The sequence below is a fragment of the Carica papaya genome, chromosome 4 (assembly GCF_054855325.1).
Source record: "Carica papaya isolate Zhongbai chromosome 4, ASM5485532v1, whole genome shotgun sequence".
Lineage (NCBI taxonomy): Eukaryota > Viridiplantae > Streptophyta > Magnoliopsida > Brassicales > Caricaceae > Carica > Carica papaya.
In genome coordinates, this window is record NC_142312.1 from 31,712,122 (window position 1) to 31,736,531 (window position 24,410).

General features: G+C 33.6%; 3 protein-coding genes across 9 annotated transcripts in view; 2 read left to right on the forward strand and 1 right to left on the reverse strand.

The window, feature by feature from the left end:
* Positions 1-6,758, forward strand: part of LOC110808916 (uncharacterized) — a 44,396-nt gene extending 37,638 nt beyond the window's left edge. For all 3 annotated transcript variants that reach the window (XM_088219036.1, XM_088219038.1, XM_088219037.1), the window contains 4 exons: positions 2,666-2,882; positions 6,004-6,133; positions 6,226-6,268; positions 6,494-6,758. In XM_088219036.1, the coding sequence (XP_088075162.1) occupies positions 2,666-2,882; positions 6,004-6,133; positions 6,226-6,268; positions 6,494-6,559 (456 nt within the window). In that variant the 3' untranslated portion in view covers positions 6,560-6,758. The remainder of the gene's footprint in view (positions 1-2,665; positions 2,883-6,003; positions 6,134-6,225; positions 6,269-6,493) is intronic.
* A 7,780-nt stretch (positions 6,759-14,538) lies between these two features.
* LOC110808947 (basic helix-loop-helix (bHLH) DNA-binding superfamily protein) lies at positions 14,539-18,138 on the forward strand. 4 transcript variants are annotated; one of them, XM_022034605.2, is made up of 4 exons: positions 14,539-14,698; positions 15,880-15,924; positions 16,462-16,643; positions 16,764-18,138. In XM_022034605.2, the coding sequence occupies exon 4, from the start codon at positions 16,766-16,768 to the stop codon at positions 18,020-18,022; it is 1,257 nt and encodes a 418-aa protein (XP_021890297.1). In that variant the 5' UTR covers positions 14,539-14,698; positions 15,880-15,924; positions 16,462-16,643; positions 16,764-16,765; the 3' UTR covers positions 18,023-18,138. The 4 variants fall into 4 exon arrangements, with proteins under 4 accessions (XP_021890297.1, XP_021890294.1, XP_021890295.1 ...); XM_022034602.2 differs by having other exon boundaries at positions 16,462-18,138; XM_022034603.2 differs by lacking the exon at positions 15,880-15,924 and having other exon boundaries at positions 16,462-18,138.
* Positions 18,139-19,670: 1,532 nt separating this feature from the next.
* Positions 19,671-24,349, reverse strand: LOC110808932 (putative LRR receptor-like serine/threonine-protein kinase At1g05700). Of its 2 annotated transcripts, none has more exons than XM_088219039.1 (13): positions 24,093-24,349; positions 23,397-23,943; positions 22,788-23,323; positions 22,562-22,700; positions 22,407-22,478; positions 22,256-22,321; positions 22,089-22,169; positions 21,578-21,726; positions 21,248-21,486; positions 20,875-21,001; positions 20,652-20,714; positions 20,412-20,577; positions 19,671-20,279 (listed from the first exon to the last, which is right to left on the reverse strand). In XM_088219039.1, the coding sequence occupies exons 1-13, from the start codon at positions 24,181-24,183 to the stop codon at positions 19,904-19,906; spliced, it is 2,652 nt and encodes an 883-aa protein (XP_088075165.1). In that variant the 5' UTR covers positions 24,184-24,349; the 3' UTR covers positions 19,671-19,903. The 2 variants fall into 2 exon arrangements, with proteins under 2 accessions (XP_088075165.1, XP_021890268.2); XM_022034576.2 differs by having other exon boundaries at positions 19,672-20,279; positions 22,250-22,321; positions 24,093-24,347.
* Positions 24,350-24,410: the final 61 nt, after the last annotated feature.

Genomic DNA, 24,410 nt, shown 5'->3' on the forward strand with positions numbered 1-24,410 from the left:
ATAATTTTATTGCAGTATTGAGCAACAGATATATTTAAGCAATATGAGGTTGCACGAAATTAACGAGTCAAGGCATTACTAAGAAGTTTTCACGTTGGGAAATGTGAAAACCAAAGAAGGACGAAGTGCGCACGTGGCCGTGTGAAAAAAAAAGAGACCAGATCGTGAGCAGAGACCTGACGAATGGCCCTTGCGGGAATGAAACAACAGAAACCCTGTGAAATAGGGACCTTGCGCGGATGAACAACGCGAATGGCCCTACACGAATCGGAGCAGATGGGTCAGGCAAAACTAAATATGCAATGCACAAACCATACGGTTGTGCGTGAACGAAAGCTTAGAATAAAATTCTGTCCCTGAGTCTGGAAGGTATTAATCTGATCAATGGGAACCTTGTTGGTTGCTCACAATGGGTCACTCAAAACATTTAGAAATTCAGCAGATTGATGGGGATCTCAATAGAAGGTATGGAATCTCAAACCTATCTATTTTTTCATTATCTAGGACCATACAATGAGACAGGTACACGTAAAGGATTTTCTTTTCAGGCGGAGATTGGGGTAAAGGTTGGTGGAAACTGATGGTCTCAGCATTTGAACTTGCAAATAGATCTATTCGCGAACCTAATACCTAGGTGAAGGAGCTAGGGAAAAAGCTAATGGCCCTTGAGAGATCAGCGAGTCAGGCGACTTCGTGGAAAGCCAATTTCAACTGTCCCCATTGTTCGATGCCCATACACTTCATGGTGGAAGTTGGAGAAGGGTAGTCGTATGTGGCGACTCTGCAAACAAATGAAGGAAAGGAGAATCGGGTTGGGCAGAATCGTTTGACGGGGCAGGCGTATCGGGTTCGCTCTAAACCCGAATCTAAGAGACCCAACAGACATTTAACCCTAAACGCTAAAAATTTCCGTCATTTTGTTCCAAGAAAAAAGGGGGCCAAAAACTTGGTGGGCCGAGGACAGAGCAACAGATCTAGGGTAACAAAAAAAAACACGTTTTACTTGGGTTGAGAAGAATTGTGGAGTGCCCCAAAGAAAGAAGGCCAAGATGTGAGTAGTTCGAAACTAAACAGCAAAGAGAGGCCTGTTCGGTGTAATTTGACCCCAGGAGAATCATTTGGTTTAAAAAGCTTTGGAGCCATTTTACTCGATATTGAAGAAACACACAGAGAAGAGAAAGATGTTGGAGCCCTAGATAATTAATCGAAGTGGAGTAACGAGGAAGAGGAAGAATGGAAGGCAGAGATGAATAGCTTGAAGTCGGGGGAAGAAGAATGCGAAGAAATACATGAGGGGCTATCTTCAAAAGCAGAGTCCGAGTTGGAGGGCAGTGTTGATGATAACAGGTTAGTGATGGTTATGTTTGAAGAAGAAGCTCAAACACAGGCGCTCGCTTCCTCATTTGACCCGGATATGGAAGAAATTCAGTCCCTGAGTTGGGAAGGTATTAGTCTGATCAATGGGTACCCTGTTGGTTGCTCACAGTGGGTCACTCAAAACATTTGGAAATTCAGCAGATTGATGGGGATCTCAATGGAATGTATGAAATCTCAAGCCTATCTATTTTTTTTTTCAGAAATTGAAAAGAGAAAGATTGCTAAAAAGAAAATGGAGACGTTTGGATTTGAAATGATAGCTTGATGAACAGATTTCTTAGAATATTTGCTATTGCACAGGCAAAAAATATGCTTGTCCAGGATGCTTACATAATCAGTAATGGCTGTGTTGATTGTTTTGAATATGGAAAAAAGTGGTAGATTTTCGGTTAAGTCTTATTACAGTCATTTAACTAGAACAGATCATGTTCGGCTTCCACTTTTCCCTATGAGGCAGATTTGAAAAGCTAAAGTGCCACCAAGAGTTGTGTTTTTTTCATGGGAAGTTTGCAGGGAGTGTATATTGACTATCGATAAATTAAAAGCAAGAGAGCTGTTTATTCCCAACCGGTGCTATATGTGTATGAAAGCAGAAGAATCGTGCAACCCCGTATTGCTGTGGTGTTCTGTGGCTTTCATTCTCTGGAGTCTTATTTATAACCTTTTAGGTATAAATTGGGTTATGTCACTGTCTGTTAGGGAGGAATTATGAGCTTGGGACGATGTGCATTTTGATAGTAAATTGACTAAACTGATTCCATTGACCATTGTTTGGGTTCTTTGGAAAAGAGAAATTTTAGAGCTTTTGAGGGTAAAGAGGTTGAATTGTATAGAACGAGAGATAGATAGATGCATTATTTTGAGTTTATTTTGTTAGGAAATTACATTATTAGTGATGAAAATTTTGAAAATGTCATTGACACACTAACTATTTTGTAAAGTTTTTATTATAGGTGGTACTCCCTGTTTTTTGGTATCTTGTTAATATATACTTTTTACACTTTTTATTTCAAAAAAAAAAAAAGATAAGTGGTTACACTGTTTTGGGTCCATCCTTTTGAGTCATAATTTACATACTCTTGACGATGTTGGAGCAATTGTACATATGTTTATTGATATGTAAAGCCATTTTGTACATGGATGTCACCTCCTTGGTGCCTATTTTAATACATTTTCTCACTTTTATCTCAAAAAAAGGGATAAACATATAATTTTAAGATATACCTCATACTATGATTGTCGTTGCGGGCTTTGTCTAAATGATGAGCATTGGCATATTTATTTTCAGGATCGACGGTTTTGGATGTTTAGGCCCATGAATGAACTAATGGTTCATGCTGCAGCTGATGATGTGCGTTTTCTTCCATATATCTATCAGAAGATGATGGAGCAGCTAAATGATCGATACTTATGGCGTCTGGCGATTCGAGGTACCCTTTATTGCAGATGTTTCTGTCTTAATGACAACAACTACACAGATTGGCAACCACTACCTCCCATTCCAGGTAATCTAAAACTCATTAGGAGTCAGTTCACTGCTGCTATTCTGTAAATCCCTGGGGTGCATTTGTATTTTCTGAAGATTTGAATTGATCCTGTTTTATTTCCTCCCTAAAATTTTATTATTGCACCATGTAAAGAGTTTCAGACTTGGAGAATAAAAATATTAAATGTGTCTTATTTATTTTTGTTTTTATTTTATTTATAGTTAACATTAAGTTAGTTAGAGACTATTCTTTTATCTATTAGGGTTAGTCTCTTTCTTTAGTTTCCTTTTTTTTTTCTTTCTTATTTTTTTCGCTGGCTTGAATGAGATCAAGTATTACATACACTACATTTTACGTTAGTTTGATATTAGAGCACAGTTTTGGTATCCTTATGGCTGAAAGTGAAGAAATCCTCATCCCATGAGTAAGTATAGGTGAAAACATTATTGTAATGAGTACAAAGACGAAACAATAATAGAGAGAATGTTAGAGAATTTAGAAGTATTATGTACAATCATTAAATTAGTGTTTCGCACCAATCAAACTTGTGATTAGGGCAAGTTGGATAAAGGAAAAATAGGCTCTGAAATCTACTTAAAAGATTGATGATAATCTCGTTATGATGATTCTACAAACAAGCCTGTGAGGAATGAGCAACATGCTGAGCTAATGTTTATGCAAAAGTAATAATGTGCTCATTTTATTGCAAGCTTTTGAGAGCACTTCTAGGTTAGCATCAACCTTAACGAGAGCGGCCTTTAGGATCGATGTTCTAGACAAATATGTTAGAAGGCTTGTTAGGTTGATTGCGTGATGTGTTGTCTTAACCTATTCCTTATCTAGCTGTTACCTTAGGGGTTAACCCTCGAGTCAAATTTTTCTCGGATCCTATCTAATTATTCCCATCTAATGGGTTTACCACAACTAAAAATTAATATTTTTTTTACCTAAACTAAACATAATATTTTATTTTTTAACATTAATGTTGACCCCATTCTCACTATATAAGAACTGCTATTGGATTCTAGGGACCATTCAATGGGAAGGGCTTAGTCCCTCAGTTTGCTAAAATGGATTTTTAATGGTCGTAGAGCAATTCTTGACACATTCCAAATGAAAGTGCATGAGCATTTCTTTTCTCTTGCCATCAATACACCACAGGTGAAGACATGGTTGGACTTGTTTTCTTCCAATCGGCAGGGGAAGCTTAGATATGGTTCTTAAAACAAAAGCATGACAAGCAAGACATCTCCTGAGAAGATTTAAAATCCCATTGAATCTACTTAGTTCATGGTAAGTGGCAATAAACATGGAGAATTAATCAAATTGTACTAGCACAATAAGGTGGCGGAGTACTGAAGCAATTTGAGCAGGTGGTGTGGTGTGCCTTTTCCCTCATTTCAGAAAAAGAAGTAAAACTTCTTCTTATCCACTTATGAGAGTCAACACCTTTCGGATTTCACTGTTGCCATGAGCTTCTGATACGTATATAGAGAAGGGGGAGAATCTTTTACTCCCCGAAGAACCATGTAAATAGTCAAGGCTATCTTTCGTGAAACAAGTGCGCAGGATGGAGAAGGAGGAGAGGCATTTAAAAGGGTTGTGTTAGAATTATTATGAACCCTATGTTGCATGACAGTGGTGCAAAAAATTATTTTGCTCTTGGGTGAAAAGGATAAGAACCTAGAGGAGCTGTGAGTTTCTGATTATTGCAGACATGCACTATTTGGACGTATGGAGTGAAGTACCAAATATTGGAAAAGAAACAGGAAGTTGCCAGAAGAGGGAATCAAGGAATTATTAGTAGGAAGTTTGACAGAGTTGTGTCGTAGGAGTTGGTCTTGTCATCTGCTTGTGTTTTGGCTTCTGTATTAGCCTTTAGGAAATACAACAACAAGATAAGAAATATAAGTCATTTAGGAATGAGAAATTTATTATTTTGGAATAAAATTAGACAAGGAGTTTAGTATTAATAAGGATATGTCAGATCTTAATAATTTAGTTTTAGTATGGGTCTTAAGTACCTAACTTTTGGAGATTGAAGAGTTCTCTCCAATGATTCCTAAGTACGGGTCAGTAAGCCCATGACTTGATCTTAAAGTAGTCCAGGCAGTCAAGGTTATAAATCAAACAAACAAGCATCTTGTTTCCTGCAAAACTTAATGGTCAGTAAGCCCACGACTTGATCACATGATGAGACCATAACACAGTACTTCAACATGATGGAAAGTTTTAGAGCTAGCAAAGTACCAACGACAACCTATAAACAAAGAGGAGTAACAGGAGCATCGTGGTGAAACTAACAAGACAACATCCTTTTGCATGGCTGACATCTTGTTTAGTTACTATTAAAGCTTTAATATTTTCTTTAGTTTAATTTTAAGTTAAAATATAATTTTCAAAATTGAACTGTTTGATTACATAAGATTTCAAAATAGAATTAGAAGACAATTTAGACAGTTTGTATTCTATTTTTTGGAATTAAATGTAACAGTAGATAATAAGAACATATAATATTTATATTGTAACTAAAATGAAAAAATAACAATTAAATTTATTGTACCATGGAGTTTACCACAACCCCTGTTGTACCTATAATGATAAACACATAAATCATCCCTTTAGAGTGAATTCTAATTTTGTATCTGGGTACAAGTAAACTCATAAGATTCTGAGGTAGCAACATGTTTTCATAGGAATTTCGTGTAAAAAGCAAAGTGGATAACGAGGTTGTCTATCGAGGCCTTCATCTGCTTGTTCAGGATGATCATGGCTAGGTTAGCAGAGAAGTAAGAACTTAAGAGTAACCCTTCTTGACGTTATTTATGGATTTTAAGATGATGGCCTATTGAGTGTCATTAACAAACCCATCTGTGATCTGATATCTACTTGGGAGACAAATTGTGTAATGCAAACTAACGCACTTAAATGTTGCTATTGGTTAATTTTTTGGGTAAAGTTAGCATATGTATTATAGAAAACCTGGTATAATCCTTTTCATACCAACATTAATGAAAATTTGAAAATACTGTCCGATTAGATTTGGCAGGTCTACTTCTGTACAGTTCCTTGATTATGAGGGAGAAATAGTCTTTGGCAAACTAATACATGAATGGCTAACTTTTATCAACCATGTCAGGAAAAGTAATTGCCGAAGGGAACCCTCCTGAAGAAGAGATTTTATCAGTGGTTAATGTTCCTAATGGGAAAATGGGACGGATTATTGGTCGGAAAGGTGTTTCTATCTTGGACATCAAATCTTCGATAGAGTGAGTTTGCTCTTTTCTCTTTCTCTGTTTTCCTCTCCCTCTCTATTTGTAACTTGTCTGCTTTTGTTATTAAGTTGTTGTGTAAATTGCAGTGCTGAGATTCTTATTGGCGATGGAAAAGGACCAAAGGACAAGGTTAGTTCACAATGCTGTTAAAGATATAAATAATTATGATGGATATTCAGAAAACTAATCATCAATTGAGTCGCGTAACATGATATCAACGCATAGCCTTATCCATCCACTAAGGTCCATGTTCACTTTGTAAATGTCTACGTGAGACACTTGATCGGCCCAAATTCCATTGACAACTTATTCTATTATTGTCTATATTTGTTTTAATCTCTTTTGTTGCTGCAGGTGTTCGTCATAGGACCTGTGAGCCAAGTGAGGAAGGCGGAGGCGATTATAAGAGGCAGGATCTGATCTTGCATGCATGAAGGGATGCCTGATGTGAAACTATGTTGCATCGTTATAAAAAGGGTAGACTATTCTGGTTTTTGGATGTTGCTAGTGTTTGTCCTTGTGATACATGAGAAGATACTTATAAGTCTATTTGATTGTGCGTATGCCCATAAAACTTCCATGAACAGCAAATAATAAAAGATTGCAAATATTTATGTCTTGCTGGGTTCCTAGTTTTCCCTCTATGGTGGGTGGACTCTCTCACTGTGGGTAATTAACGCAGATTCTAGTATACCATATTATTAAGATAAAAAAGATTTCTTAAGATAACAAAGTAAAAAGATCTCTCTTTTATTCTGGGTCTAATTACACTATGGTAAAATAGTTATTGTAAAATTAAATAGTATACCATATTATTGATTATAAAAGAAAGAAGATATGACATGGGACCCACACGGTGTGCAATGCACGTGAGGGTCCACATCGAGGGGGAACATACCTGTGAATTATATAGGTTTGAACTGGTGAGGTTGGAAGTGGGTATTCTAGAAAATGTTGGAAAGTGACCCAAAAAAAAAGCTCTAAATTCAAATAAACATATGTTCATGCATCGGCACATTCAACATGGCGGTCAACATGGCGGTCGGCATCGGTCTCTTATCTTTCAATTTTTGCCGACATGACAATTTCCTCATTTCCTCTTGGCAATCTTTCAGACTAATTTGTGCTTGGTTGAAATGAATCTTGTTGTATGTATGTAATTACGAACGTTTAATTCATTAACATGAAAGGATTTAAATGTAAAATCCAAAAATATAATAATGTATATAGAGATTACGAGCGACACCATGCTAGTATAGCAGACAGCTGAATTAAGTTAAAGAAACAATTTATGATAAAAAATTTTACTCCTAATTCAAGAATTCTGATTTGATAATTGCTTCAGTTCCTAAAATTTTCTACCTATTACATGAATTTAGCATCTAGAAAATTAATAAGACACAGACTTCTTACCTTAGCTTTCTTCCCAATTAATTATTTTAACAGAATTCATAATTCTACTTCTCATATTTGTTTTAATACAAAATTAATTACCTTACTACATGTACCTTAAAGGTGAGAATTTATTCCTCACATTAGAATATAAATTGAATTTCCAATATCAATGAATTTCGCGGGGTGACAATATTTTAGATTGATATTAGAATTACCTGATAAATTAACTAAAAAATGGACCTTATAAAAATAGCTTTAGTGAATATAAGATTTTTTTTTTTTCGATTATTAAGGGTGATAATGGAATTAGAAAACTTTTTTTTTTATAAGGTTTATAAAGGAGAGAAAACTTAAGCTCTGCAAGTAGTTAATAAATGAAAAATGATTAAATAAGTAGTAAAGGCTTATCACATTTTGCCTTTGTTGATTGATAATTGTACCGATATGTTTGTCCTGAAAAATTAATTCTCGCTACCCATGTCCTATAGGGATCACCGAATCAATAATAACAAGTCCTATTTGAAGATGCTCATATACGAAATATCTTGAAGTAATATATGGAGTGGGAGATTCAGTTAATCGAGATTCAAAAGCTATAATTTTACCCCGACCATCAATAGGTAAGATATGATATTCGTACTTGAGGGTTACATATATAGAAGAAGTCTTGGGCCAAGTTGAGCTAGTTGACTTCACCACAAGTGGACAGGTTACCATTTCTCAATTAATGAGTGATTTTAGAATTAAATTGAAGTCTTTAGCAATTGTGTCAGTACATCTAAATTAAGCTGGCCCCCTTAGTCACATAAGTTAGGTTGCACGAGCACTTGGAGTGTTCAGTAAGAGGTGAAGTGCCTTAATATGTGAGATAACCTTAAGAGGTGAAATGTCATTATAAGGTAAAACAACTAGTTGTCTTGGGCTACTTTAAGGGGTGTTCAAGGGAGGAATTTTTTTTAGTTCATAGGAGAATGAAATGTGTCAACTTAGGAGAGTAATTAGAATCAATTGTGGCATTTGCGCCTGAGTCATATGAGTGATAAAAGCTTATATGTTTCAAGTAGGCAGAGTTTGCAGAACATGTATAAAGAAGAAGTCCTGGATTTTTGTGTACACTATGTGTTTGACAAGCAGACTAGGGTGAAGTTTAATAAAAGGGTAGTACATAAGACCAAAGATAAGTTAGATTATGTTCATTCTAACTGACATGGTCTATATAGTATTTCCTCTAAGAATAGTGTCAGATATTTTATGACTTTAATTGGTGATTACTCTTAAAAGGTTTGTGTGTGTTTTCTAAATTCTATAGATGAAACATTTTCAATATTTTCTAGATAGAATACCATAATTAAAAGGAGATAGAGAAGAAATCCTGTATTTTAGGATTGATAATGTGTTAGAATTTTGTAATAGTGTGTTTAATATTTTTGCAGTACAGAAGGCATAATGAGACACCACATTTATGTTAGGACACCACGACAGAATGATATGTAGAACACATAAATAAGACGCTTTGTAATAGAACACGAAACATGTCGTCCCATTCAGGTTTGAGAGATGAATTTTGGGCTGAGGTTATGAACACTATTTGTTACTTAGTTAATAGATCTTCATCCATAGTTATTAAATACAAAACTCATTTTGAGGTATGGTTTGATTTACTTGCTGATTACTCTCAGTTGGGGTATACATCTGGAGTAAAAGACTATAATATGTGGTGTAGTGATCCCAAGTCTTCATAGTTGATTATCAACATAAATATGACATTTAATGAGTCTACTTCACTATATAGTTAGAAGAAAAAAACAATAATAAAATCAGATCACGATGTCAGAGAACAAGTAGAGCTAAAAGTTCAATTTAATGATCAAAGGAATGAAGTGCATGTTCTTAATAAAAAATATGATAGTACACTTGATCAATAACAACCATATTGTATTGCAATAGGCAGAGAGAAGAGAAATTGAATCACCACATAGGTATAAAAATTTGGTTGTATATGCCTTGTCAGTTGTATGGACAATTGATTTGCATGAACCAATGAGTTCAAATGTAAATAAGAGGGTTGATGTTGTGTGTGAAGAACTTGACGGCATATATCACTTCATTTTAAGATCAGGTAGTAAGTTTTAGGTACAACCTAAACTTGGTTAGAGTATGTGATACTCAATAGTGCCTTTATGAAAGGATGTTGGCAAGATGTTGTGATGAAACGACCAGCTTCTTTAATGATGGAAAAAATTCAAGCAAAGGAGGCATTTTATTGGTGTGGCTTGTTATTGAAATATCATATTTAATCATGAAGATATTTCATATTTATCCAGGGGTTTGTATTTATCTTAGAGAGATATTTTATATTTATCCTGATAATTATTTTATGTATACTCTGAAGAGTTATGTAGAAAGAAAACTAATATAGTTTTTCTATGTAATGGTCTGATAGTCTATTGGTGATGTACTCTCAAATTATCATAATAAATTTTTTTAATTACTCTTACTCATGAATGTAGGTACACTCACAGGAAGTATTGTATTTTTTTCTTTTTCTTTTTACTTTTTTGTGATTGTGTGCGGTTCAAGGATTAATTTCTCTGATTGTTTTGATGTTACTAACATATGAGTTAAAGATTATTAGTATTAAGGTGACCATTGGTTTTGTTCTTAAACTCATAGATGTGGTGAGAACTAGCAAAATGTTTATTACTCCAAAATAAGATAGAGTATATAATATGTGATTGAAGACATTTTATCCAAGAAAAATCTTTTGTTCAAGAGTAAGATTAATTAGAAAATAAATTTTTAGTTGAACAAGTGAAATGAAGTCTACGTTAATTGTAGCGTTTAAAATAGTTAATGATATACCTTAAATCGGATCAGAAAGTAGTATGATATGATATGATAATCTAATAACCTTAAATTTTAATCAAGAGAAAAAAATATTTGATTTTTGTCATGAACTATTTTTTAATATAAATTGTTGTAAAATGGTTTTAATATAGTGAAAAGATCTCTACAGCTCTTGGAAGGACGCTATGGTTGTGATAAAGATCACAAAAATTGAGATCTAGTTTTAAGATTTTAAAATTTTCTCAATTATAAGACTATAAAATTAGAACATTTGTGATCCATATTAGATTGGTCCTTGTGCTTATCTTGAGGGATGTGGTTTTTTGCTTTAATAACTTGTATAAATGATGCATATATGTGTTTCTAAGACGAATCCATTAAATTGGCCCATATGGATCCCATGCTGGATAAGATAATTACTCTTTATACTTAATGGGTCCATCATGATAATTGGATAATTAATTCTTAAATTTGAGGGTTATCATGAGTTATGTCATGAATGCTTTGCTTTGGCTTGATGTTACTAACATATGAGTTAAAGACTATTGGCATAAGGTGGTCATCGGGTTTGTTCTTAAGCTCATAGAGGTGGTGAGAATTAGTAAAATGTCTCTCACTCTAAAGTAAGAGAGAGTATTTCGTATGTGATTGAGGACGATGAAAAAAATGTCGAGAGTGAGATTACTTAGAAAGAAATTTCTAGCTAAATAAATAAAATCAAGTCCGCATTGATTTTAGTGTTTGAAACCATTAATGATATTATTCAAATCCAACCAAAGAAAAGTATGATTGGACATGATAATCTAATAATATCAAACTTTAATTGAGAGAAAAAATATTTGACTTTAATTGTGAGTTATTCTTTAAATTTGTGAAATAGTTCTAATACGATAAAAATATTCGTAAAACTCTTGGAAGGACATTATGGTTGTGACATAAATTGAAACTTAATTTTAAGATTTGTTTATATGACTATAAAATTCTAACATTTGTGATTAAATTAGATTGATCCTTGTGCTTATCTTTGAGGGATGTAGTTCTTTTCTTTAATAACTTGTATAAATGATTCATTAGCAATGAGGCCACTTAATTGGCCCATATGGATATCATGCATGAAAAGGTAATTACTTTGTTAAGCCTATTAGTCCATCATGATAGGTGGAACGTGTAAGCTCACGAAACTCAAATCTAATACTAAACATTTTGGGTTACCAATGCTAGTTAATGAAAAATTAACTCGTCCTTTTCAGTACCTAATTGAACGACTTAAAGCCGAACTACAGACATAGAAACACACCTTTTTTTTTCCTTATATACGAAGAGGCTTTGTGGTGTAAAAGGCTCTAACAACCCAATCTGCCAACGTCATGTCTATTTTCTCTCTTCCTAACATCATGCTAAAAAAATTTACTCAAACAATATGGAATATTTCGTAAAGTAAGTTAAATAATCAAATCTTTGGTTATAATATCGTAAGTTGGTCTCTTTTAACTCTTTAAAACTAGTTAAGAAGTTTTAGTTTTAGGCACTTGCATTGTTGTAATCTAGCCCTAATTGTAGAACTTGCGAGAACCTTACTACTCAATCCTTCACAACTATTAATAAAAATTTTGCAAGCCAAGAATTTAAAAACTCTACTACTACTCTTGAGATATTACATCAGCAAGCTTTACATATATAATAAATAAATAATACTTCTAACCTACCAAAACAAATAGAGAAAAAGAAAATGGACATGGACAAAATTAAAGAAGAAAAAATCAAAGTCAGAGGCTAATGAACCTGTTCCATAATAATGAATTTAAGACGAGGAACGCAGTTAAGATCAGATGGTCCCAATTCACACCTCCACACCACCTTGATTTCGTCCATGTGGGAAACGGCTATCCCTTCAACCAGCTCTCCCAATCATAACGTGACACGTGTGAAATAAGCATCGGGTTCACGTGTCATCCTGCATAATACAGGACAGAGAGGATTAAGGTAGGAGCGGGGTGCGGGTCCCACGGAAGCCGAGCCGATGCATGAGACGAGTCATTTGAGCCGACGTTGGCTCCAATAACGGTCTACGAAATCTTGCAGAAATGACGCGGGAGGCCATTAATTGAGACTTTGACATTCTATAGAGATTCATGGACCACTTTGTTTATCACCGTTGATCAGGGAGAAATAGTTGGGTCCCACCAAATTGTTTGAATTTGATATATTATACTTTATCCAACGGCTCAGATTGCTGCCTTTTTTTTAATCCTTCAAGTTACTCCTTTTTAAAAATAGAAAATTTAAGATTGTATTTTGGACGTAAAATGGTGTCATTAATTTATGTGCATTTTATTCGTAAAATTCGTAATTTTGTTAATAATAATAAAAAAAAATCTAATACCATGATGAAACTAGAATATTTTAAAATATTATCTTTTAATATTTTAATTATTCTAAAAATATACAACTATTTTTACATATTTTTATATATTTATTATGCTTTCAAACTTTAATTTATTTGATAAGAAACCACAAAAATAATGGTGAAATTTTTTTTTTTTTAAACAAACACATTACTCAGCTTAATATAACGAGATAAATTGATTCTCTTAATACACGATCAAAATCAAATGAGACGATGGTATTATCCCATTAGATGCTACTGCTACCTAATATGATCAAAACGAATCATGATGGATTTCTTAGGAGAGATGAATGAACGTATTAAGGAACTATGTGTTAAAATACTTTTGATGAAGTTGATTTTATAGGTATATGACATATTCCAACTCTTGGTACAATAGAATCAATGTAGAGATACATTTTGATCTTAGGTATGCGACTTGTAGGCAAAATGACTTTCAGTGAACAATTCATGTTCTCAAGTCACCTACATTACTTACTTTAAAACTAAGTTTACTTGTTGCTAATTTTGTTTTATACTATTTATATTTTTCTGTTACATGAATTTTTCGGGATTGTAATAAAGGTGGCTCTCATGCATTTACAAAACAATCTCTTAGCAACCTGAATAAATGCTATTATACTTTAGAATCTTATGTCATTTTTGTTCTACTTATTTTATGAGATATTTTTCTCATATCTTATTAAATAGATTTTAACTTTTAAAAAAAATATAATTGTATTAAATATTATACAAATTTAAAAAAATAGTAGAAATAACTAATATTAAAGATTTTGTAAAACAGTAAAAAGTCATATATCTTGTTCGGACAGATATAGTCTTCAAAAAGAATAAATTATTTCTGAAAATATAGTTCCATTCTCCTAACTGGTCATATATTTTTCCATAATTTTCTTAGTTAATAATTAAATATTTCACATCTCCGCATCTCAATTAGTATATCTTGGTCTTGTTCATTAATATAAAGCAAGTATTGATCATATTAAAGATTATTAGTTGGTAAATATCAAATATTCCTAAACCAATATATCGTTTGTTGTTTATGTGGTTATAATTTAAGCTAATTATTTTTTTTAAAATTTATATATTTTGATATTTAAATGATAAATTCATACTAATAACAATAAATAAATAATATAATTATATTTTAAGAAGGATAAACATAAAATATACAGTTCGATTAGAACTCTTACACTTATAGAAATACGGTTAAATATCAATAATTTAATCAAAAAATATTTTAGATAATTTAAAATAATTAATTGTTTGAATTAATAATTCAGCTACTACTCAATTTAATAGTTAATGCATTTTTTTTTTACATGATGCATAAGTTCCAATTAATTTATTTTATGTATGTCTTTATTTGAAGATTATTTATATTGTTATAATTCGTATATATATATATATATATATATATGAATATGTATATTATAATTGATGAATGTATTGATTCTTTAGTGAAAGGTAAAAAGAAAAGAAAAGAAAGATCATTAGTGTATATACAAGTTCAATTAATTTTCGAAATACAAAAATTTAAGACTCTTAATTTAGTTTCATATCACGTGCATGCAACAAGAATGAAGAGACTAGAAATCAAAAGGACATTGATTTCAATTTCAGTGGCTTACCACCATCCCCACTTGATGTGATAGATAGGAATCACAATAAATATAGATAATAAATGACAAGCAAATTCTGGGAAATATACCTGTCTCTATATATATGTATACACACACACACACACACACTGTAACAGGCAAAAATAAATGAGAGAAAATATATAATTTCTACTAAAAAACTGGTGAATGATAAAAGTTTCAGGCAGAAGCAAAATATTTGAACGCTGAAGATATCGAAGAAACGATTGCTCCCCTTTCTCTTTCATTATCACAATGCTCTCGGCTCAAGTGAGTATTCTGCCTAAATTTATTTCCTTCCATTTCTAATAACATGTATTACAAATTATATGTGTGTATATACCTGATGAGAAGAGTGTGTGTGTGTGTACGTACGCATGCATTAGAAGGTGTTAAAGATGGTGGTAGATGAGAGTTTGAGAAGAAAGCAAATGCTGTGGCAACCCATTCACTGAGCTGTAATGATGGGTTGCATGTGGGGAGGACTCAGAATCATCTACTCTCTCTCCTTTTAAAATATATTAATTAATGAAGTTAAGATTAGAAAAAACCAGAGAAGAGACAAAATTGTATTAGCGACATGTTCGTGTTATCTTCTCCATCTTCTATTTTCTCTTCTTACTCCTGCATGCTCTCTTATTCATCTTAAATAAAAAGGGTCTTGTCCAAAAATATTTAATTTAAACAATATAATATAATTCTCTTGTTAAAGAGTTAAATAACTCCAGCTGAGCCCTATATTACGCACGGCTGTTAACCAAGAAATTCAACACTGATACTTTTATATATTGTGTATATATATATGTTACATACAAACTTAAATAAATTATCCCCATACAGGGGTATACGTTACCATCACAAACTTGCACAAACTATAACGTTATCTATAATTACAAGATGATTATTAAATGATATCACTTCCTATAGCATATGATATTTTGGGAGTACAATAATTGCATGTAGTCCTGTTTAGCTATATATTTGTTGTCTTCACAAAAGATTGATTTTTCTTTTAGGAAACAAACAAACTGAAATAGTTTCCACTGTAAATGGGAATTTGGAGGTTGACCAATAATAATACTGCATATATAATTAAACTTTGAGTTTGATTCAGATTTTCTCATACAGATGAAAATCTGAATATCTACTATTCTAGCTAATTAATTATAAAATCTACTTCTCTCCTTTACCAATTATCGTTTTATTATTCCAACTAATTAGTTACTTATATTTATTGTCTGTAAGTATTTTTACTGAAGCGTTATATCATCATTAATTTGCATGTATCTTGTATGAGTACTGGTAAAAGAAGTGTTAAAAGTGTATCGGATTAATTAACTAATGTGAAAAACAGTAATACTGCTTATTGATCACCATCATTAAAACTATGATTAATGGAAAACTTTTAGAAAGAGAGTAGTGGACTAAAAGATGCTCACTTTCAACTGCAGTTTTTACTGAGAACTTTCACAGTGCGCATGAGGAACCAAAAGGAGGTCAGACCCTTTCCCCACCCAGACCAACACACATGTATATATAAATATATATATATATATAAACAAATAATAAAAAAAAAAAAACTCTTAATAAATTAAGATTCAAACCGCTTCTCTGAATTCTCATGCTCCCCATCTGCAGAAAATATACTCTTACACCCCCACCAAACTGACCAAAAAGCTTTATCTTTTTCAAACCCCATTATTCCCTACTCCTACTCTTATGTATTTTAATATTCCAATATATTAGAAAATTCCACCCTTTTGTTTCTTCCCATCTGTATATTTATACATATATATATATATATATATAACACTGTACCAATTAATACTACTACTAGTACTACTCATCTTCATAGCAGCTCAAGGTATAAGTACAAGGAAACTCTCTCTTCTTTCCTCTTAAAGCTTTATACATGTTAATTTGTTTTGGAGAAGCTCTTTCTCTCTCTTTACTTTTGGTGGGTACAGATTAGAATTAACTGCAGTGGCCAAAACTGACGTTAGCAATTATTTGTTGTGTTGTTGAGATCACAGTTTTCATGATATAGAGAATTGAAGAGGGTGGTTATCATATAGTGGCAGCAGTACCAGATTGTACAGGAGCCTATACATACATATATAATCATATTGGATTCTATTATTAGCATTTAAGAGACTGAACAACCTTCCATTGGCTCCTTCTGCATTTGGGTGACCTACTGGATCTGGGATATTTGGTATGCCCCTTCCCTCTCCTATTAAATTATTCATCTTTCATCTTTTCTATGCTCTGCTTGCTAAACCATAAATATGTTACATGTCTATACATATATATTGTTAATGGTTTTGGATGATAGGAATGGATATTGGATTTGGGTGGGATAGTGCAGAAGTTGTCACCAACACATCATCATCCTTATGGAGCGGTAACCCTGGTGAAATGGAAGAAAGTTTACTCATGTCCAACTCCAACTCCTGCATCTATGGTGCCAAGATGGATCTCACAGACCATGTCTTGACAAATTCTGTTTCTCATGATCATCATCAAACAGCAAGTCATGAACAATCACATGTTGTCTCAAACATGAACTTATTGCAGTGTCATTATGAAGCCTCCTCAAACTTGGCACAAAATATCATGCAAGCTGCAAAATCATCAAGCTGGGGAGATGGGTTAACATCAGAATTATGTCCCGCTGCTTCCCTGGAGTCACTGGATTGCTTGATATCAGCAACTAACAGCAACACAGACGCATCAGTTGAAGATGATGGGATTTCCATGATTTTCTCCGATTGCAGAAACTTATGGAACTTCCCCACTGCAGCCTCATCTGGAGAATCTGGGAATAACCCTGGAAAATACGAAGAAAACAAATGTGGTCTGAACGATCAGGTCAATGAAACAGCTTTTCAAACTTCATCAGACCATCAAGTTAATCATATGAAAAAGAGAAGAAGCAAGGTAAAAGCAGATGGTGATCTTCAAAATTATGGGCATTTGAATCTTGTCCAAACTGATTCTTGTACAACAGAAGGTGGTGGATTCATGCTAATCTCTGAGAATCCACAGAAATGTAAAAAACCCAGATCAGATAAGCAGTCATCAAACATCAGTTTTCAGTTACAGCCAAGCTCATCGTCGGTATCGTCGTGCATGGAAGAGGCTGATGCTGAGGCGATTGCTCAGATGAAAGAGATGATTTACAGAGCAGCTGCCTTCAGGCCAGTGAATCTTGGGTTGGAGATGGTGGAGAAGCCAAGGAGGAAGAATGTGAGGATATCAACTGACCCGCAAACTGTAGCTGCCAGACAAAGGAGGGAGAGGATAAGTGAGAGAATTAGGGTTTTGCAGAGGCTGGTTCCTGGTGGGATCAAGATGGACACAGCATCAATGCTTGATGAAGCTGCAAATTATCTCAAGTTCCTTAGATCACAAGTCAAAGCACTAGAAAACCTGAGCCACAGACCTGACTCTGCAACACCATTAACAACTACTCTTGCTTTCGCCTCTAATTCATCATCTCTAGTTTTCCCATTAACTGCTCACTCATTTCCCGTGCAATCAAATTTACAAAACCTTAATTATCATATCCAGCACTACCCCACACAAATTTGAAAATAAATTCTAATCCAGAAACACCCTTTTCTTTGTTTTAATTTTCTTAATTTCTAAAACTAAATCCTTTGTTCATCATCTAATGATTACCGTGCAACCAAAAAAGTACTAATCAATCATCACCATGCATCATCACCTCTGATCACCCAGATCGAATTAAAAAAAAAAAAACAAAAAACAAAACTGTTCACTAATCATAGTTTCCTAATTACGACTGCCAAGTCCACCAACTTCCAAAGAGCCCAAATTTAAAAGTTAATATACATATATATTTATATATAAATGTAGGCTTATAACATACATGTGCAGAGCCTTTTTCCTGATGAAAAGGTTTAGCAATTATAGCATGTATGATTAAGATCAAGGGGCTAGAAAGTGATTATGATGATGATGATGATCACTTTAGTTTTGTTTAATATATATTAATATTGTAGTTAAAAAGGAGGAGAATATGGTGGATTTCCCCAAATGTACTTTTGTAGTTTTAATTTGTTAGATAACCAATGCAGCAGCAAGCTAAGAGACATTCTGTTCAAGATGAGTGCAGTTAATTTCTTGTCTCCTTGATTCAATCCAAAGCGTGCTCTTGGAAGTCACCCCCCCCCCCCCCCCCCCCAATTTCATTGCTCAGCACATGTTTTATGCTTCTTTTTTGACAGATGCCTTTTTTTAAAAAAAAAAAATTAGATATTTATAATTCCTATATTCCCTAATTCTGTTTTTCTCTGTTTAATTAATTATAATCCCCAGGATCCTCCAGGCTATATGATGATATTGATAATATCATGTGTATGCACTCACAAATTTTAGAACTTGATGATCTGGGTATATACAACTTAATTTAAAATATTATCATATATTTTGAGGATTGATGGGTGTTTTTGGTTGGGATGGAAAAAGGGGCCATATTCTAATTATAGACATTCTGTTGGGAAAGGAAGGCAGATCTCTCGCTTGGGTTTTTTTTTTTTTTTTTTTTTTTGTTTTTATGCAAATTTTATCATTCAAGTTGAATTTCTAGTCTTCTCTTTTGATATATATATATATATATATATATATATATACAACCAGTTAATGGGGATGATGATAAGCAATTTGCGTGTATAGACAAAGAAAGCATTGAAAATTTTTGTAAGGATTCACAAGTGGGTACAATTGACTTTGCCAAAACGGTTGTGTATTATTGGCGTGACAGCTCTTTATTTTTAATTGCCAAAACCCATATGTCATTCTCTTGACTCCACAATTCTCACATTTGTATTATCCTCATTTAGTTTTAATTTTAAATTTATATGTAGATAATATTATTCTATATATATATATATACACACACACACACACACATAAAGCATTGAGGGTTATGAGTGATTGAAGAAGTATGATTTAGAGATTTAAAGCTATTTGGATTTAAAGAATCTTATTCTTTTAGCTTTAAGTTACAACTATCATTTGCAAAATAGTATTTGTAATAATTAAAACATACTTTTGGCTTGGTTTGATATTTATTTGAAGTCTTTCACGTTTATACAACTTTTTTGTAAATGCTCAGCTTTGAATTTGGCTTGTTTCTAATTGTTAGTTCAATATAATAATTGTTTAAGCCTATGGAGCTTTTAATCATGCATGGAGTTGGGAGGTGTATAACTTACAAAATTATAGTGTTACAGATAAGTATAGTAATTTGACAGTTAAAATGAAGTGAAGGATACTCAGAGAATTGCTTCTTAAAAGAGTGATTACCACACCCTGTTTGAATTTGATCTTTTCATTAAAATTTACTTCTAAGCTCTGTACAGGAAACTTGAGGTAGCCAACTAGAAAAACAGGAATGTCCATAGCTATAACTAACAGCTGCCACAATTAAGAAACTCCAAAAGCTGATTACCTTGGAGTCATTTCGAGTTGTGTTGTGCTTTGACGGCTGTAATTGTTGCGAGCAATCTCTATTTGCAAGCACTGTTTTAGCTCTTTCACCACACGAGCCATGTTTGGTCTTTTGGTAGAAATTGGAGACACGCAAGACATTGCCAATTCTAAAGCTTTTTTCATGCAAGTTTTGTCATATTCTTCCCTTAATCTGGGATTAACAATCTCATCCATTTCATTTTTCTCAAGCTTCAAACTAACCCATTGAGTCAAGTGAATTTTCTCACCACAATTACGAGTGATCGCTGGCATGCTTGTGATTATCTCTAGCAATACGACACCAAAGCTGAACACATCACTTCTTTCAGTCAACCTGAATGTATTACTGAATCTGCACAGATATATACCACAAATCACATTGATATTCTAATCAATTGTTCGTGTTTTCATTAACGTTGAGTTTGTTTCATCTTTATTCGCAAATTTTAAAGCTGAGGACAAACTGGAATTGTTAATTACTTACTCAGGATCTAGATAGCCTTCATGAATGCCATTTTCAATGGGTAAAATTCTGGTTAATCCAAAATCTGATAGCTTGGCTAGGAAATTATAATCCAATAAGATATTTGAGGACTTCACATAGCCATGGATAATTGGAGGCTGACAAGAATTATGCAGATACTCCACTCCTGAAATTCACATTTAGGTTACTAATTTATCAGACAGGATAAAAGATAACAAGATGATCATACTAAATTTATACCTTGTGCTACATCGGCTGCTATTCGAAGTCTGTCTTCCCAACTTAGACAATGTGCAGTGTTATCTGCACAAGTTGAACATAATTACTGAATTTTATCTGTTTGCTTTAGTATAAAGATCTTACATATATATGTGCGAGTGTTTTTAACTACATGTATTAGCAATAACTAAGAATCACACCCAAAATTTGGATTTGGTGATCATCATCAAGCTGTTTCAGGTACCTGACAAATGCATTTCCAAGCTTCCATTAGGTATGTATTCATAGATGAGTCCAAAATTGAGCTCATGGTTGCAATAGGCAAAAAGAGGCACCAAGTTTACATGACGGATCCTCAAAAGTTGTCTGGCCTGTAAATTGTTGATTAAATTACAACATGTACGTATATTGGTACTGAACTAAGATTGAATATAATATGATCAGGTTATTAGATCTTATAAATATGATTGGTTCATTTCAAATCTTAGTGAAAAAGCTACAAAAATGAGATTCAAAGTATGTCGGCTGTAAGTCTGTCAATTCATTTTTGCTCCAAGAGCATTAATCAATTTTTTTTCTTGAATAAAACTATTTATTACTAAAAGCATAATTACTACCTCATCTCGGAAGTACTTATACCCGCCTTGAATTGATGATGGAGTAAGCATCTTCACAGCTACTTGAAAATCATTACATTGACCATGATAAACGATTCCAAATACTCCCTTGCCAATAACTTTCTCAAAGTTGCGGGTAATGTTAACCACTTTAGCATATGTAAATTCTCGTCCCCTCGACTCTAATTCTCCGTCTGTTTTGCTGTTTAAGCTACTCACTTTCTTGATCCTACTCATAACTGGATTTGAAAAACAACTGCATTATTCCTATTTTCTTCTTGCCTTTTTTTTTTCTTTAATGGAAAAATCGAGATTATATAGTTGTTGTACCTTGATTTCTCCTTTTAAGGATTCTCCAACAAACAAGTAAGACCAACAGGATGAAAACAACGGCACTAGTTGATACTACCACCAGAACGACAACCTTATTCTTCTTTTTACATGATTCGGATTTACAAATATCTGGATTTCCCTTCAACCTTGCATCACACAAATAAAAGTTTAACACCTTAGTCAAAACCATATGATGTTAGGAAGAAATTTTCAACAGGTATATATATAGTAGTACAAATCCAAAACCATCACGCGGAGGCTGTGAGTGATCACTACAGATTTCTCACATGGAAGGTAACCAAGCTATGAGACAAAAACTAACTCCGCTACAATGTTAAATTTTTATCCAGCACCATATCAATATAGTTTTGGAAAGAGTTGGCTAACAAGTATATCAGTATAAATTCTCATTTGGTTGATGTGGAATTTCAACACTCGAGAAACAATATAGTGCTACTGGAACTATGTAAATAAAGAAAAGGCTAAAAAAACATTTAGTGAGACTGACCTTAGTGTGAGGTTCTTATCATTCATTCTTTCAATGAGATGAGATGGAACTTTACCAGACAACTCGTTTCTTTCCAAATTTCTGAAATGGAAAAAGGAAGTTGAGATTTTCTGATGAAGACTATCCGGAAAAATGGTTTCAGGAATGCACTTATAACTTACAAGAACCTCAAGTATGGCAATTGGTCTAGGAATTCAGGCACTGTCCCAGTCAAACTATTGTTTGATAAGTCTCTGAGATTACAAAACTACTATGTTAGTGTTATCCAAAGGCGATGAGAATTCTTGAAATTTTTAGTTGTGAGTTTGAGATACTTACAAATATTGTAACATTCTGAGATTTGCTAAGGAAGAAGCAATTGACCCGATCAATCCACTAGAGGATAGATCCCTGTTTGTTTTACAAGAAAATGTGTTGAGAAAGCTGAAGTTACAATGAAAAATCAGAATGGCGTAGTAAGTGAATCAACTTACAAGTAAATGATCCTAGGGGGGTCGTTTTCATGGTAGCTGCAATTAACACCTTGCCACCAAGAGTAATCCGGCAAACATGGATCTCCGTGCCAAATTCTCTTCAATTTATATGTTGACTTTATGGTCATGAGAGCCTTCACTGAAAAAAAGCACAAATGAAGCAGAAAATCAGAAAAGAAATCAACCTGATTAACTACTTTGTAATTAAAGAAATAAAGCCACTTGCCATCTTCTGCATTTGTGGGTGATTGCAACAGTTCATCTGCCAGGTATACCTCAAAGGCATTAATCAATGGCGGAAGTGTTGAAGATCCTGACTCATTCATAAAAACATCAAACCATCTTCCTTTCATGGCTGAGAAGTTAAATGTTTTTGTTTCAAGATGTGTGAGGATAACTGATCCATATGTTAATATTCCATTTACATATATGTTGAATTCTCTTGACTGGTTTCCTTGCAGCTCTTCAATCTCAGCAAAGTGAAAATATGCATAAAATTTAGAAGAGGGATCGTCACGAACCCAATTCGCCACCAGGAAAGACTTGTTGTTTACATTTGTGATGGCAGTCTGCATGACAGTTGATGGTGGTTTATACATACTGTTATCTAGAGAGTTGACTTTCTGGGACGTACTCAATGACACCAAACCATCAAGAGAGTAGGATCGAGATGATTCATCAGAAGGGGAAATGACTGTTCCTACATATGCCCCTGAGACATTAGAAGGTAGCCAAACTCGATCATAAACATCATCTGGGAACCTGATTCAATGCAAAAATTTGTAAGAGATTAACACAATTCTCTGACAAAAACATGAGACAGAAACTATCTTACCTCACTGCTTTAGTAGCAGTCAAATCACAATTCACCCTGGTATAGAGTTTGAGTGAACCAGATTCTATCCTGTAAATATCATTGCTCAAAAGCCTTAGCTCTAAAAATGAGATGAAGGGTGTTCCAAATTCTGTGTTCACCAAACAGACATCTATTTGATCTGAGGAGGGAACATGTATCATCTCTGTAATGATTGGAGTAGATGCATCATCCGGTTTCACTGATTCCCAGAAGTTGATACCGAGAAATAACTCAAATTCTGGCACTGATGCTTTTCCATCATAATCTCCATACATGAAGCCCGCTCGAATCAGATAGTTATTGCCGTTTGCTTGCTTGGGTTTAAGTGTGTAACAGTTTTTCATCCCATCAGGAAAGCTTCGAACCTTCAAGTACCTTTTCTCGAGCGTATCAGTCTTGAATTTAGATGATATCTCCTTGATTTTTCCAGTCTCAATAAAGTCTGCATCTGAGATATAATTGATGCCAGTTTTCTCATCTTTATAGGTGGAACCATTTGGTAATCCACAATCAATGCTAATAAAACCTGAAAAAACAGTAATAATTAGGCGGAATACGACTGATATGAGAGTTTAAGGTATAACCTCCCAAGTCCAACATATATATAGCTATAGGTAAAAAGTATGGTATGTATTTGTGACCTAAAAAACTCAAAAGCATCAAACACTATCGAACCTGATTGATCCTGGGCAATAACCAAAAGTGTGAGAGCAAAAGCACAATGCACTGAAAGCAAGAAGAATCTAACCATCTCCATTATTTTCATCACACCACTTCTAGTCTGCACATTGAAATTTTAAAGTGGTTGCAAATTGAATTGGTATGCTACTGAGAAATAAATAAATAATTTGTTGATATCTTAATCCTTTTGCAGTTGGCTAATATTTGTATTTTGATTCGTCAAATGATTATGATTGTATGCTTAAATACTTAAGTGATAACATAATCCATTGGATGGCATGATGTCTGAGAAAGAAGGCTTCATTTAATAAT

Bases quoted from the DNA above. Each gene is read 5' to 3' on its own strand.
- LOC110808947 (XM_022034602.2), top strand. From the start codon at position 16,757: ATGATAGGAATGGATATTGGATTTGGGTGGGATAGTGCAGAAGTTGTC.
- LOC110808932 (XM_022034576.2), bottom strand. From the start codon at position 24,183: ATGAAAATAATGGAGATGGTTAGATTCTTCTTGCTTTCAGTGCATTGT. The intron at 22,701-22,787 runs GCAAGTGGCTTT...GCTTTTTTTCAG, and splicing joins ACCCACAAATGCAGAAGATG to TGAAGGCTCTCATGACCATA. The intron at 20,280-20,411 runs GTAAGTAATTAA...ATATCTGTGCAG, and splicing joins GAAGGCTATCTAGATCCTGA to ATTCAGTAATACATTCAGGT.